This window comes from Glandiceps talaboti, chromosome 2, assembly GCF_964340395.1.
Source record: "Glandiceps talaboti chromosome 2, keGlaTala1.1, whole genome shotgun sequence".
Lineage (NCBI taxonomy): Eukaryota > Metazoa > Hemichordata > Enteropneusta > Spengelidae > Glandiceps > Glandiceps talaboti.
In genome coordinates, this window is record NC_135550.1 from 25,096,156 (window position 1) to 25,113,963 (window position 17,808).

Here is a 17,808-nt window from a genome sequence, read left to right on the forward strand (position 1 = left end):
CCACTCTATCACAGAGGGCAAATCAGGAACTTCAGACAGACATAGAAAAACACCTCCCCTGTCAGAAGATGATGATTATTTATCCTCACTGGAGAATTCAGAACGTGGATCTGAACATGAAGATAGTAGATTGAGTGAAAAAAGAGGCAAATCACATTCCAGTGACAAGAAAAAACATTCCAGAGGTAAGATTAACATTCCAGATGGTGTTTGTTTTTCATTATTTATGTCATATACTGAGTAGTGTATGGCAGCTATCTCAGTTATTTACTGATTTTTGACCATAACCATTTATGAAAGAGTTCAAAGAAAATATTAGAATGGTATTTGACTGTCATTTTCAATCAAACTGTAATATACTGTGACAGTTGTCCAATGGTCAGTGTATGAGAGTTTACAGGAAAACATTGTCGCAAACCACGGCCTCTTTTACGACACCGTCCATAACGCATCTCGTTATTTCAAAGTTCGTGGAAGAAATATCAGCTCTTGCAAGAATGCAGGAAAACAATTTATATTGTGTACTTTTGAAGTCATCAGTTTTGTGCCCATGGTAATATACCACTATGTCATGAACTGTATCATTACAAGTGGCCCATAGTTGCCACTATCATACAGATACCATTGTTATACCTTTAGCCACTTATTTTAGCCAAACCTTTGGTGATTTTATAGTGACCAGCAGCCAGGAGTTAATACTTAGCCAATACTGAAAGTGATAGGAAATCCTGATAAACATAGACTCAATACATTCACTTTATGATTTCAGATGAGGAAGATGAAGGCAGTTACCTTAGTGATGGTAGCTACTATTCTGACCTGGAACACTACCCAGAGAGTGAGGGAACCCACAGACACAGCAGTCATCACAGAGGACATAAAAGCAGCCGCCATAGAAGACATCGGCGTAACAGCCTTGATGATAGATATTCTATACCTGTACCTACACCAGTATTCTACTATCCTGACTATCTATATGATAGAAATATGATGCACAGAACTTTTCCACCTCCATTCCATAGCCCTCCAAGAAGAGGACCACTGGATGAGTCCCAGATATGGCCAGACCATTCCCCTCAACAGAATGATGGGTTCGGTCCACCAAATGGTCCCCTCGAGAGTACCAGAAAGATGGGTCCTCAAGAAAGTTCACCAGTGAAACCTGTACAGACATATAATGTTATACAAGTAGCAGACTTAGAGACTACATTACCATCTTTAGTAAATGAGTTAGATGAAGCTAAAGAGTTAAATAGAAAGGTAACGCATACATCACATCACATGCATACAAATACATATATACACAAACACATCTATGCACACACACACACACACACACATACACACACTCAAATGTATGCATGCCTGCAGACATGCATATGAATGGTTGCATTCAGACAAGCAGACAGACATACTCTGAAATCATATATTGAAAATTTTCAAATATATTATAAAATGTGCAATATTGCCATAGATAATGATTCCCATGGTGTTTGAGTACAACTGTCGCTATGCAGTTAATGTTATACTGATCTGTATTACTTTGTTCAGGAAATGAAGATCTCATCAAAGAGACTTGTATTTGTGGCCTTTTAGTTTCACTAAACAAGACTCTTTAACTTACGTATGAACAAGTGCTGTATTCTTAGATGTGACCATCAATTGTTGATATATTTACTTTTCAGCTGTCTGACAAATTGATGGAAGCAGAGAGAGAAATTGAATCCTTAAAACTTGCCAAAAGTTTAGCAGAGGCCTCCACAGAAGCTGAAATAGCAGCCAAAGGAGCAGGTATGAAGTCTTTTCATGTTGTTTACATAGCACAGTAATGATGAAAATATTGTCTGTCAACCGATATAATGAATTAACCCATTGTTGTCCATGATAAGATAGAGGAATTACTTTGAACAAGATTATTGCCCCAAGTGTGAACATTGCACCTCATTGATTGTGAGAAGGGCAGATAATCCTATGAAGCAAACGACATCCACATAAGGGCCAGTCCTACAATGCAAACATCCATATTAGGGCCAGTCTACAATGCAAACATCCGCATTAGGGCCCATCCTACAATTCAAGCATCTGCATTAGGGCCAGTCCTACAATGCAAGCATCTGCATTAGGGCCAGTCCTACAATTCAAACATCCACATTAGGACCACCCCTACAATGAAAACATCCATATTAGGGCCACCCATACAATGTAAACATCCATATTAGGGCCGATCCTACAATGCAAACATGCACATTAGGGCTGATCTTACAATGCAAACATGCACATTAGGGCCCATCCTACAATGTAAACATCCATATTAGGGCCACCCCTACAATGCAAACATCCATATTAGGGCCACCCCTAGAATGCAAACATCCATATTAGAACCACCCCTACGATGCAAACATCCATATTAGGACCACCCCTACGATGCAAACATCCATATTAGGGCCACCCCTACAATGCAAACATCCATATTAGAACCACCCCTATGATGCAAACATCCATATTAGGGCCACCCCTACAATGCAAACACCCATATTAGAACCACCCCTACAATGCAAACATCCATATTAGGGCCACCCCTACAATGCAAACATCCATATTAGGGCCACCCCTACAATGCAAACACCCATATTAGGGCCACCCCTAGAATGCAAACACCCATATTAGAACCACCCCTACAATGCAAACACCCATATTAGGACCACCCCTACAATGCAAACATCCATATTAGGGCCACCCCTACAATGCAAACACCCATATTAGAACCACCCCTACAATGCAAACACCCATATTAGGACCACCCCTACAATGCAAACATCCATATTAGGGCCACCCCTAGAATGCAAACACCCATATTAGAACCACCCCTACAATGCAAACATCCATATTAGAACCACCCCTATGATGCAAACATCCATATTAGGGCCACCCCTAGAATGCAAACACCCATATTAGAACCACCCCTACAATGCAAACACCCATATTAGGACCACCCCTACAATGCAAACATCCATATTAGGGCCACCCCTACAATGCAAACACCCATATTAGAACCACCCCTACAATGCAAACACCCATATTAGGACCACCCCTACAATGCAAACATCCATATTAGGGCCACCCCTAGAATGCAAACACCCATATTAGAACCACCCCTACAATGCAAACACCCATATTAGGGCCACCCCTACAATGCAAACATCCATATTAGGGCCACCCCTACAATGCAAACATCCATATTAGGGCCACCCCTACAATGCAAACATCCATATTAGGGCCACCCCTACAATGCAAACACCCATATTAGGGCCACCCCTAGAATGCAAACATCCATATTAGAACCACCCCTACAATGCAAACATCCATATTAGGGCCACCCCTAGAATGCAAACACCCATATTAGAACCACCCCTACAATGCAAACACCCATATTAGGGCCACCCCTACAATGCAAACATCCATATTAGGGCCACCCCTACAATGCAAACATCCATATTAGGGCCACCCCTACAATGCAAACATCCATATTAGGGCCACCCCTACAATGCAAACACCCATATTAGGGCCACCCCTAGAATGCAAACATCCATATTAGAACCACCCCTACAATGCAAACATCCATATTAGGACCAATCTTACAATGTAAACATCCATATTAGAACCACCCCTACGATGCAAACATCCATATTAGGGCTGTAATATTTTCAGTACTCTCCCATGTAATCATTTATGTGGTTGGAAATGTACCATATGTTTTTTTCATCCAGTTAGATATTTCTATTAAAGGCAAAATTACATGTGTATATTAAGGCATGTAGTATTGAGATACACTCAATGTCCAATAAATATATAATTAATTACCCTCAGCATACTTTTGAACACATAGAAAAATGAAGAAGTCTGTCTTATTAGATTTAGGGATGTTTGTATTCAGAACTAGAACCAGGTTGATACAAAGTAAGTTGCTGACTTTGTCCATGGCAGACAGTTGATAGGAACAGAAGAAAGGCATGACTGTGTGTTCTTGAAGGTTTGCCTAGATGGAGAATCATAAAAAAATTATATTTGTTGATTTGAATGAAATTGACATGTGTTGACATAAAATTAAATTGGCATGTGTTGACATGCAATTAGCTACACATGTAGATGATGAATTCATATATTATAGATGTAGATTCAGTCATTTTCCATAATGGAAATACTACCGACACTCGTTTATCACTTAACCTTTAACCTGTTCACCTTTGCTATTATTACATTATGTATAAAAGTACGTCTGACTCCGGAGTCCTCACCTGACCAGTACGCCTCTGACATGCCCTGAGTGTTTCAAGGACAATGGACCTTGGTCTACTCTAGTACGAGAGTGTCATATACATTGTAATACTAAGTCATGTTTGCATTGTATTCTTGTTTGCATAAATAATGTTCAGAAACAAGTGAAGAATTAGTGTGTCAAAGTATAATAGATTTAGTAAATAATATGTCTCATTTTGGACAGTTATTTATTGTATATATTTTATCATATTTTGATAACGATAAGATGGAAATCCATATCTTATCTTCAAAAGCATTTTTACTCACTCAAATATATCAATACTCAAATATATTTCTTCAAATGAAAAACTTTGTGTCAGTACTAGTCAGAGTGATATGATCAATAACATATGATTTGATTTTCTAGTTTGTTCATATATGTATATATATGTTTATGGGTACATGAACCAAAATATGGTTGTAAGTTGTCAACAGGTTAAAGGTTAGTGGACACTGAAATCACAAAACTTGATCATTTGTTTATGACCTTAAAAGACTGACATCACTTGAACTTAAGTGAGTCATGTGGCTTCAAATTCAATTATATTTTGGCATCCCATCAGTCAAAACTGCACCATTACAAATAAATGGAAATCAAAGAATCAATGTATTTATACCATGCACAAGCCAAGTTGAACAAAAAATATGAAATATATATACTCTGGTCGTTCTATGTCACAACAATACATGTCTACATCACTGGTTCTGCTGTGTTCAAAATATGAGTTAAAACGTTCAATATTGCTGTTACTTTCCCCAATTTTTCTTTGATATTACTGCCACAGGTATAATTATGTTATTCTCCAATATTTGTCTTCATTCAGCTGGAAAATGCTTGTGACCTAAGGGTTGTCACTCATATTTTCCTTGGCTTAACGAAGAAAAATATTGGGGAATAACATCTAATTATACAATAAATAACATACCCAAAATCTATCAACATTATGAATAAGCATGTCAAACATAACATACAATCACAAGGCTCTTACTACTGTTAGGTGTGTCATTAAGGAGAGAATTCCATCCATTCCTTGGTACCAGATGTTGTGAGTGAATGTTTACGACCAGAACATATAGAAACTCATATGTGAATGCTTTGTTTATCCAAACAGCTCTGATAGAAGAGATCTATAGAGCTCAAAAACAGAGAGATGCAGCTGTGATGGCCAGGTTGAGAATTGCCAATGAAGAAAGAGATGAAGCTATTCTGAGATTGAAAAAGTTAGAAATGGCTAGAGATACAGGAGACTCAGGAGCTGAAATACATTCAAGTGATGAAGATATCAGTCCTACAGATACAGTATGATTTGTTTTATGTTTAATTTTCCCTGTATCAGTGCTTTGTGGATTTGGTCGCAATGTAGTGGTCATAGACAGTATACTGTTGGTCAATCTGAAAAAATATTGAGGGTACATGAAAACAATCAGCTATTGATAGAAGACAAGAATGACAATAGATAGATATGAATATCATCATTTTTCTTATCACCATGGCAATATTTGCTGTGATGTTTAATATGGCAGGGATGTAGTTAATTATAAAGAGTAGAAGTCAAATTTGAAAAGTAGGCAGTAAAATCTATGAATGAGACCTGTGAATCTGCTCAGTGATGGAAATATACTGGTTGAAGCAAAGAATTTGTAAACAAAATTCCTAGACAAAGTAGCCAGCAAAACATTGTGGTGTAACCATTTGTTTTTGCTGGCTACATACCCTTCTACATACCTGTATAGTAAGCTACATACCCTTATCTACATCCCTGTATAGTAATTTTATAAACAATTACAACAAGAGTGGAGTATCATTAGGTGTTTATAGAACTATGGTGTTAGTTTGCTGACAATCAAATACAAACTGTGTTTTTCACATGGTCATGCAGTATAGCGTCCTCTATTGGCAAGATTTCCAAATTTTACACCTTTTGTTTTTTTGTGATAAATGATGTATAATACCTTGAACTGTCTTTTCAAGAGGTTTGAGTGTTTCCTGCAAGGTTAGTTGCAACTTGTGGTGTGTTCTTTATTTCAAAACAAGTCATAAAACTATGATGTCTCCTGTTATCTTACAGAGTATGAATGAATTGTTGTCAAGACTGACAAAGGCAGATGGTGGGGAAGATATTGACAAGTATGGTTATGTAATTATGGATAAGATAAGTCTTACAAAGGACAGGAAGAAAAGAATCACTTCAGAGGAAATGAGAGCCATACTGGATGAAAGAGACATAGCATTGGCCAAGGTTAGCTTGTATATTTCGAGTCCTTGAAAACTGAAGAAGAAAAAATAGAGTATAAATTGCATTGTGCCAGTATTCAATAAAACTTACTTAGAACTGTTTGTAGCCAAGGTTAGCTTGTATATTTCATCACCTTGAAACCTGCAAGGAGAAATTAACTACTTTGCATTTTTATCAAGAACACCCCCCCCCCCCCACCAACACACACATACATACATACATACATACATACATACATACATACATACATACATACATACATACATATGTACGTATGTACGTATGTACGTATGTGCACACATGCACATACACATACATACATACATACATACATACATACATACATACATACATACATACATACATACATACATACATACATACATACATACACACACACATCATCACCCCCACCCCACACACACACACACTCACTCACACACACACCACCCCTCCCCTCAAATGGCATCAAATTAATTACAAAGGGGAAACCAGTGAAGAAAAATGCAGGATAAACATAATTATCTTCATTTTTATATTTGTAAAACATAATCTAGATTTTTCAGGACCAAACTCAAAACCTGTCCAACAAGAGAGAGATGATATGGTATCTGAATTTTCTACAATAATATTCTGATGAAAGTGTTGTATCAATAGATTATATCCAATATTAAATGTTCTGTAGAACACATCAGTGCCAGGAATAATAATTGTAACTATAATATCCATAGATACCATAGATAAGTATTTGATATTCTTTTAGCACAGTGTAATGTTTGAAAATCTTCCTTCAAATTATTTTCATTATTTCTCTTTGCCAATGTCTTAGTGCAAGAAGCTGGAACAAGAATTGGGATATGTGAGAAAAAGGAATGAAGCTCTACCTTCTCCTAAGAACAACCAGGAGGTGGCTGGTATGAGGGTAAGATGGTCCTGATAGATTATTATCAATAGCGCCCTCTAGTGGACAATTATATGCATTGCCCACATGACAATGAGCTGAGAGAGGGCACTGTTTACATCTGTTACTCTGTTGATAGCCATCAAACAAACGTGTACAAACAGTGTATAACATTGGGGTCAGAGTACAGTTGGCAAAATATATAACTTTATCCCCCTAAAAGCTGTTAAACCCAAGAAAATCATTTACAGGAGAGATATTATTGGCCATGTGTTGGATAGCATGGGAAGTATTGATAACGGCCAGAGTCAGAAGTTTATCATGATATGATTGGAAAACCAACACAGACTGTTTGCAAGGGCAGCCCGTTCAAATTGACTGTAGGTGTTTAGTAGTGTTCTCTGTCCACAATTTAATCTTCAAATAACACTGTGTTGGTACACTCAGATTGGAGCTCTTAATAATAGAGTGTCTGATAAGTACAGTTTGGCACACCATAAATACATCCTCAGCTAGTCCTAGTAGTCGCACCATTCCCTGGTACTAGAAATAAGACATCCTAGATAAAGAAAAGAGAGAATGAAATTCAGAAAAATATCAATTCTTGATTCAGGTGGGTCTGCAAATATTTAAAAATTCATGAGATGCTAGTGACAAGTAAACAGTCGACTTTTCATCAATTTGTGCAATAAATCTCTCAGGAACCTCTTTAATGTAGTCTGTCTGGGGCCTTTTAGATTGTAACCAAGTCACCTAGGTAGAACTGAGGAAAGAGATACTCTGTTCAATTTGTAAGGCTTGAATTGCAGTGTATTGATCGTAGTCTGTTAAAATGTTTTAGACGGGAGTGGAAAAAAAACTAGTATGTAAGTTTTACTGAGTCAAGCAGCAGGGGTTTGTTGAATTGTGTGTACGAGTCCTTCTATGTTGTGACCTAGTAAATATAAACTGCAAATAGGCTTTGACAGTTAAATGTTTGTGGAAAACACCCTACTTTAGCTTTAAATGCTGATAACTGGTTGTCTGTGTCATTTTGCCTACTGTCCCTAGGAACTCAGGAACGTATGATTTCCCACTAGCTAGGGTTGTTAATTTGATGTCATTCTCCAGGGTCATTTAGAATTCTGCCCCACTCAGTGTAGTATGAGTACCATATTGTTCAGACATTTTCAATTCACTATTTTTCTGTGCCCTCTCCAACAGTTGGGGGTTATTTTTATGAACCCCCTGTGTCGCTACCCAACAATACATTTGCTCGAAATGCATTTAAAATGAAAGAGGTTCCACCGTGGAAGGGGGGTCTATTTCCATTGCGTGTTTTTGTTCTGCTTTTTGTCTCCGCTAAATGGGTTGCATGTACATGCCACTCTTTGTTTGTCGTAGTCAAGGCAATGGGGCATATTTCATGACACCTGTGTTTACCAATGGGGACCAATATAGCTGAGAAATTAGCATGTGCATGGCAGATGAGTAAAAACCTAGCACAGCCGAGAACTGCGGTCAGCTTGTCTTGTTGCTGGAACGGACGTGAGAATGATAGAAATGAAACTCTATACGATATCGCTGTGATGGGATTAAGTTTTCACATGCAAGTGAACTGCACGCTATTTATCGGATGTCAGATTAAATGTCTCTTTCACCTGTAGCCATTACTCGGCTGTGCTGATACCAGGTTTTTAGCACGGATAGTTTGATATAATTAGACCTCTACTCCTTTTAGTCAAATGTCATGCTATTCCAAGGCAAAAAAGCTCAGTTTTCCTTTTAGAGGACCACTTGGTGTTGAAACTAGAGGGGTCCTTCTTATATAACTAATCATGAGTGAGAGGGCTTGTGAGTGAGTGTTGTGTGTTCACAAACAGGGTATGTTGACAAGATGTATGATGTAGCTGATTTCACTATTTGACTAGTTGTAGTAGCCCTGTATATCCACTGCTGTCCTCTTCTATAATCAAGTTAAATGATCTGTAGTAAGCGTCACTTCCAAACTAATTCATGACAAATACTGACGAGATGTCACCGAAAATTTGAGATTCGCTTCCTAAATATTTTTGGCCACAATGACTGAGTAGAAATCTTCATTTTATATTAACTGTGTGAATGTTTACGCTTGTCATGTTAGTTTTTTCTGACAATTTATTTGTTAACTAGTTCCTTTTCCTACATCCTTCTCCAGTGCTGATAAAGGAAAGGGTAATCGTCCCTATGAGGATAATACACGTGTCAAGATATTAATGATAACAATGATAAGAAATGAAACTCAACCAGCCCCTGAAATCCAAATGTCAATATTGCTGAAAAACAAATTAACAAAACTATAAAACATTTGTGTGATAAGACTAATAATGAGAGATGTTAAAAAAACCAAACTTGTTTTGATTTTTCAAGTAGAATATTTTTTTTTTCTAAAGTAAAGTTCAAATGTCAAACCACTACAAAATACAGAGACAGGTCAGTGAAGTGACATATTGAACAAAATGCTAATAATTTATTACGAAAAGCAAAATGATATCAAATAATGAGAAGTCATGATGGATGGCAACTTTCTTTTAATGAAGAAAAAAAAATTGATTCATAATTTGACTAGTATTTGAAATTGACAAATACAAATTTCTCTAATACTTTGGCATTTCTTTAAATTGTTAAAAGGTGTTAAATTTTGCCCCAGGTAATGATAGAATGAGTGGACACCTTGTAATTGTGCAGTCTATAGTGGGTGGTCCCTGTTTTCCACCCCAATCACACTAAGAAAAGAAAAAATAACAAATTTGAACCTTAGCAAAATAGAATTGACCCCCTGTCTTTGTTTTGTGTCTTAACAGGCTGTAACCGTTTCCTCTTTCTATAGACATGATTGACAAGACTATTATCATCCCTGTGCTTACTTACACTGCTTGTTTTGCCACTTAAGATTTTCAGTCATCATTAACTCTGGCCACCTCATCTAATTGCATTTTTTTTCCTCTCCTCATTTAACTGAGGTGGTATGGTATGCTCGCTATTGTGTCTATTGTGCCACTAACAGCTAAACTGTTTTCGTTATTAATTTCACTCCAGCCCAGTCCTTTTTACCCAAAACTTTGTTATTCTAATTTCTGTTGAATGAATCAACAGTTTTTTTGCTTGGAGAAGTTCACTTTCTGTACACAAATGCATTAGCCTTATTGATTATCCTGAGTACAGCAGGGGGATTGGCTGTTATCAACCTGGCCGGGGATCGACAAAAGCGGCAACAAAACAAAGATGGCTGCCAGGTCCGCTGTCCCCGATCCATCTTTGTCACTCTGATTCCCGTTGCCATGGCAATGACATGTACTGTTTTGATAAAACACGGGCAATTATTTTGTGTTCATCCTCAAGTGTATAAGAGTACGTAGTTTATAATGGGTTTGGCTAGGTTGGCCTAAATGCCGACAGTAGGGTAGGGCTACAGCTAAAAAAAAATGAAGCAATGCCAGTCGCAAAATCTGTTTTTCTTTACACATTTAGTGTTTGTTGAGCCTTGGATGCAATAGAAAATCTGTTTGCCTGTTTTGCCAAGATCAACACACACTTCCAAGATATTGAATAAGAACTGCAAGAAGACGCTTACTGTGTTCTCCCTCTGTCATTGAAATTATTTTTGTCCTTCTTTTTGTAGAAATCTTAACAAGTTGTAGTCCAGAGACTTGTCTTGGCATTACTATCCCAATAGCTTTCCAGACCAAACTAATGCTTCTTGAGATAATGACACCAAGACAAGAATCTGGGCTAGACAATTTATATTTAAATGTGAAATATCAATTAATGATTTCAGCCACTAGGGTTTGCAGTGGTGGTTGTGAGAATTTTAATTTGCTGGAAATTGCATGTTTCTTACTAATTAGACTGTCTGAGGTACTTTATTGTACTAAGTAATACTATCCAAATGAAATGACTATATATCTTGATTTGTAACAACTACTAATCTACTCTGTTTGATGAATTTGACAAAGTTGTCTTTATCTTCAACAATGGTAGATTCTAAACAAACTACTTCAGCAAAGGGAAAACATGGAAAGATCTCAAATACCAGATATGGTCATATTTTAAGTTAGTTTGGCCCTAGCCTGGAACCACTAGCTACATACTGTCTACCACTACTACAGTTTGTGCAGCAAACAATTAAACTCTATTGAGAGTGAAGATTCTCGGCTATTTTGGCCAAACCTCTCCAGTAAAACAGTTCTATACAGTTGTATATAACCCCTCCTGAAAAAAGAATGTCTTGAAACTAAAGTATCTGACAGTCTATATTGGCAAACCTAGGCCTATAAGAATATTGTCAATGCTACTTTCCTACTCATCAATATGGGTCTTGTTAGTCTAGTTCCTATACAGTATCGTTACAATGTACACCTCCACAAACCACGTTGGTATCCAGACTAGGGTCTTGTTAACTTTCGGTTTTCATTTCTATTTGTTTTTATTCTGTCTTTTAATATTTTTGTATTCCATCCCTCTCAGCTGTTATGAACACCAACCACTTGCCTTGTTGTGAGTGTGTACAAGGGTTAAACCCATCTTGCACACATTCTATAATTTCTGATCTTTTAAAGAGTTACTCTTTCTAAGCACTCCATCTAAATAGAGGTTTTAATAGTTCGAGAGTGAGCACACATTTGTTTCTTTATGCTATAACAGAGGGGAAGAAGCCAGGAACCTGTGTGACGTCAGTAAGCCTTTGTTTCCCTTGGCAGATAAATGTTAGTTCAGTTACAACTCTGACTAGTCTCTAAGTAGACTGATTGACTAAATTAAGAACTTAGTCAAACATCTTAGTGCTTAGTGTCATGGGCTGTAGAAACAGAGCTTCGGAATGACGCCATTCTGCTAAGTAATGGCTTGCATCATTTTTGTCTGAAAGATTGGAGATTTTCGTATGCGATCCACCAGATCATGGCCTCTTGACTAGCAACGTGAATGGTTATATTGTCTGCGTCCATGACAAGTCATCGGCAAGTCAATCACATGTAAGCCTCAACTCCATCGGTAGTATTGATGAAGAGAGTTCTTTATGGCATATCTGAGGGTGGATAGTTCAGTTGCTAACCTAAACCTGTCATAAATTCATCAACGCAAAAATTCCCATTAAATGGACCAAAAAGGAAATTACAAAGTATAGGAATAGGGAAAGGCTAATTAACAAATAAGGTTATTTACCTCTTTATTGTTATAATTGGAAAAAGATTGGCACCTTAGAGTCCGAAAAATTTATGACCCCGGTATATTTGGTTGTTTCAGACCATCAGGTCATAAAAAAATAAGGAATACAACACAATAGTTTTAGGTGACAATTTCTGTTGTTTAGTTAACACTCTTGTCACTGTGATCCCAACTTGAAAATGACCCCTAAGATGATTAATGAGTAACTTTTCAAAAGATCTGAAAAGATTAAAGTATGCAACTTGACAGGCGAAATGAACATTGCAATCGACATGGTTGTTGTCTGAGTAACCAGGGTCACATTATACCAATGCAGAGAAAACTGAACAACAGAACGGAAGAGGTTAGGGGAACCTTATTATGCTTCATTTAATGAAGGGAAACTACACCAACACACACTTTATGTACATATCATAACATTGATGGAAGTCAAATCTGCCCCTTCCGCTGGGGCATGTGACCCCTACCTGCAGAAGTTTTGACTGCAAAATGTACACACTTCCACCTGACAGATTGAGTGATTGGTTCTGTTCTGTTCTGTTCGTGTTTACTCAAAGAACTGGCCTAAAGTTATCATGTGCTTGAGTATTGCTAAAAGTCCTCTCAATACCACAGTTGTCGGTTGTACCCTCATATTTCTGACACATAAGTGTCGCATAGTTTCAAAAAAACTTCCAAATTTTTGCACCTGTTCCTGATCAAAAACCAATATTTAAGGATATGGTCACAACAATTGAAAATGCTGTCATCAAAAACTTTTCAATGTCTTGGAGAATGCCTGCATCCACCTACATGTAGTGTAAAACATACCATGGAGTTCTTTCAGTCTTAGTAACAAGCACTGCTTTCAGTTCATATTAAAAAACCTGCTTGCCATTGATTGGATTAGCTGTTGAACTCTTGAAATGCTAGGTGTTTTCTGATAGCCAAGTAAGATATCACCATTTTAATCCATTTCAGAATCATACCCCCATTGAGAAATACATCAAATTGGCAGATATAATCCACAAATGATTATTTCCAGGCCATAAATTTTACGACTGGAGATCCTGAAGTAGGCAGTTTCACTGACTTTTTTTTGGAGGGAAGGCAGCCAGGCAGTGCTGTAGTACCTAGCAATGGCCAATCCAGTGTTCTAGGTAATCATTGCCATCCTTATCACTAGCTGTGTTTGATTTTCATTTCACACAGGACTACAGCATCCCCAATAAATCAGTCAGTTGGGTAATTAAAAGTGTTGGAATTATACAGATTATCAGAGCCTATCAGCCCACTGACAGAGTTATGACAAATTCCTATCCATTAACGGGTAGATACTAAAAAAAATTATTAGCTGGGTTATGTAATTTTTTTTAGCTTGGTTACCAAGCCATTAAGTGATAATCTGTGTACAAGGCCATACAGGCTATCATTTGTGTGGAATTTTTATCTCCGCCTCAGACATATTTTCAGGTTTCAAGTAAGTAAAGTAGTAGATTGCTACATAGATGTTGTCATCCCTTACATCGCTTCGTCAGCTTAATTCATAATCATTGATGCTCCTGTTATCTCTGACAGTAATATATCTGCATTTCATCCACATTAATGTTGCCCCGTGGTAATTTCCTTGCTAGATAGGCTCAGTCCCAGGCTCCTTTGAGCTAACCAAAGGCATTCAGAACCCCATCCATCACATTTTGTCATGACAAATCACTTTGGTTGAATACTTATCCTCTTCCAAGGACTAATAATTTTGTACCCAAGGACTGATATCCTCTTTCAAGGACTGATATTTCTGTTGTTATCTGTGTTTATTTCAAGGATCATAACACAAACTTATGCATTGTGGTAAAGGGAATATGAAAGTTGATGATTTTTGTGTCAGACAACCATCCTTGTATTTGTCAACACTGTTTCCATCTTGCAAGTTGGGTGGAGTACTCGAGTCAATAGTCATGTGGATATTTTGACTATTTCCTCCCCCATATGGGCAAACAAATGCCTGTATGTCAAAATGCCCATATGACATGACTATAAGCTAATGGCAGAGGTAACATAGGTGTCTCAACCAAGCCTAACCAACATGACATATACAGTTCAGTGACAGCTATTTCCATGGTTACAGTCCCCGCCTCACTTACATGAGATGAACAGTTCAGCCACAACTGTTTCCATGGTTACAGTCCCCGCCTCACTTACATGAGATGAACAGTTCAGCCACAACTGTTTCCATGGTTATAGTCCCCGCCTCACTTACATGAGATGAACAGTTCAGCCACAACTGTTTCCATGGTTATAGTCCCCGCCTCACTTACATGAGATGAACAGTTCAGCCACAACTGTTTCCATGGTTATAGTCCCCGCCTCACTTACATGAGATGAACAGTTCAGCCACAACTGTTTCCATGGTTATAGTCCCCGCCTAACTTACATGAGATGGACAGTTCAGCCACAACTGTTTCCATGGTTATAGTCCCCGCCTAACTTACATGAGATGGACAGTTCCACCACAGCTGTTTCCATGGTTATAGTCCCTTGCCAAACTTACATGACATGGACAGTTCAGCAACAGCTGTATCCATGGTTATACAATGCAGGATTCACAACTTTTAATCCGTTGTTGTCTTTCAAAGCAATATCTTTCTGTATTGCGAGAAGATTATACTTTTAAGTCTTATTTACAAATGTGATACTATTCAATATCTACATTAAGAGGTATTTATACTGCCCAACTATGCTAAATACATTATTAACACATACCTGTATATAAACAGCTGGTTTTGCTTTTGCTGACATTTATTTCTGAATATGAATAATAAAATCTTCAATAATAAGGAAAGCCATTGATGATGTCATTGCCCATTGGCATAATAGTGATATTGACACTCTTACTTGGTATGCTGTATTTCCATTCACTATACTCATCACCTGGAATCCTCCTACCAAAATTTAAAAAAAAAAAAAACCTGTCTGCGTTGATTCCAGGCTACTATACCCATAGCATATGAATTCATAGCTATTCAGGCTTGCCCATGTACATCCTTTCTAGTGTAAAAACCTCAAAGCATGGATTCCTGTCTTCTTTATTCACGAAAGTAGCGCTGCAGAATGCAGCTCAAGCACTCATCTAAAGTATGGAGCAATAATACTGTCCAATCATGTTGTCAGACACTACTACTACTACTACCACTACCAGTACCAGTCAAACTCTCATGTAGTCATTTCACACTTTAGGATGGTCTTGACATATGTCACACCCCAGACATGATAGGTATGAAATAGCCTAGGATCCAGCTGTGTGGGGATTTTTGGCTCTCGCCATTCTCCAATCACACCTGGTATTTCACTAGCAGCTTTTTACTTTAATGTGTGTTTGGCCAGAAAGAAGACTTAATATCTTATTGTGTTTTTATATTTTACTCCCTTTGAGATGACGTCAATAGCTTCGCCACATGATTAGAACCAATTGGAGGGTTGAGTAAATGGAAACATAATTACCATATTCAGTTTGGGTTGAACATCGCTTTGGAAAATCATAATCAAATTTTAGGTTTGAAGAAACAGCCACTAGTAAAATACCAGGCATGGTGGGGGAATGGCGAGAACCAAACATCCCCACAGGACTGGATTCTAAGCTAGGTGTGAGATGAATCCATCAACTGCCAAAGTGACTTCCTTTTATTTGAGTTCTGATATATGTCACCACATCAAAGGTTTTGTAACCTGTTCTCTGCGCTCTCTTGTAAAATTCTTAGAAAGACGTAACATGTCATTAAATGGATGTGATCAGTGTGCCCCTATAATATAGTCTGGATGCCGGAGTGGTCATGATTGGAGGTGTAAATCGTAATGATACCTAGTCTAGTTCCTATACGATATCATTATGACTCACCTCCACTCACAGTGGTTTAGTTAGAGACCACATAGGCATCCATACTAAACAATACTGTATAGGGACTAGACTACTATTGTGTTGTTCAGCCCTATCAGGCTTCTACTGATAATGTGGCATGACTGTCATATTTTACAGACTACCCTGAAATAAATTACAAAATTATATATGTTGTCAGTTGTGCATCAAAATGATAAATCTAATAGGAATTCTCTTGAGTCTCACTGTATACTAAAGGATATGGTACACCATGTGAAGTTGCTGTGTGTCAGTTGCACATCAGATTCACTCAGATGGCACTCTAGTCTCTTAATGTGGTCCAAGACTAGGCTCTGTGTGATTGAATGTAAATAGTATGTGTGTATGTACCTCAATAACAGTGAGAGGAATAACAGTGTAGTCAGTGTAAACTTGGCTGATACGTTTATAGTGTATCATTAATTCATAGCAATGGCTATTTTGTCCTTATCTATGGCCATAGTCTGTTTTTGTCCAAATCAATGGCCATAGTCCTGTTTTGGTCCAGATCTATGGCCATAGTCTGTTTTTGTCCAAATCAATGGCCTTAGTTGTATTGTCACCTCTGTACACCTGCCATTGATACAAGTTGTACAAACTGACAGAGGTGATATCATGGCTATCAGTTGTCGGATGTTGAAATCATATTGCTGGTGAATCTACTGACTCATTGACCAATACCTTATTTGGTCAATGATTCTAGCAGCGATAAACAACAGAAGCTTATCAGATGAAGCCAATCCTTGAACATGTTGAATTCCTTTATCACTATCTTGACAAGGTTTTGAGTAGCAAGTCTTCTCTCTCACAGTTACAGTTACAGTTAACCGAGGTTAAAATCCAGTCACGTGCAGGTTTTTGCTCTCATCATTCCCCTACCATTTTCCTACTGGTAGGGAAGGGCAAGAACAAAACTCCCCACATGATTGGATTCTTATTAGCCTTTCTAAGTCACTGCACCTGTGACTCCGCTATACAATGTACTCATTTACTATGGTAAGTGAATGAGTGTTGCAGAGTCACAGCTCTGGCAAGTAGATAGGCTATGGTGAATGAGTGTAGTGGAGTTCACAGATCCAGCCAGTAGACAGGCTAAGTCACAGGTGAATGTTGATACTTATGAAGTATCCAAATCACCAGGTTGTATTTATACAGGAAAAGTATGGTGCCCTCGGATGATACATTGTTTGAACCAGATGAATATGTACATTATTGTTCTTCTCTCTATCTATTGTACAACAGTGCAATAAGCTATGTGGACTAACTTGTGCTCATACACA

General features: G+C 37.7%; 1 protein-coding gene across 1 annotated transcript in view; it reads left to right on the plus strand.

Annotated features, from left to right (window-relative positions):
- The window catches only part of LOC144445925 (uncharacterized), a 40,477-nt gene that overhangs the window by 6,453 nt on the left and 16,216 nt on the right, over positions 1–17,808 (plus strand). Inside the window, exons 4-9 of the mRNA XM_078135571.1 lie at positions 15–185; positions 770–1,260; positions 1,686–1,791; positions 5,430–5,617; positions 6,387–6,557; positions 7,384–7,476. Coding sequence (XP_077991697.1) covers positions 15–185; positions 770–1,260; positions 1,686–1,791; positions 5,430–5,617; positions 6,387–6,557; positions 7,384–7,476 — 1,220 coding nt within the window. The remainder of the gene's footprint in view (positions 1–14; positions 186–769; positions 1,261–1,685; positions 1,792–5,429; positions 5,618–6,386; positions 6,558–7,383; positions 7,477–17,808) is intronic.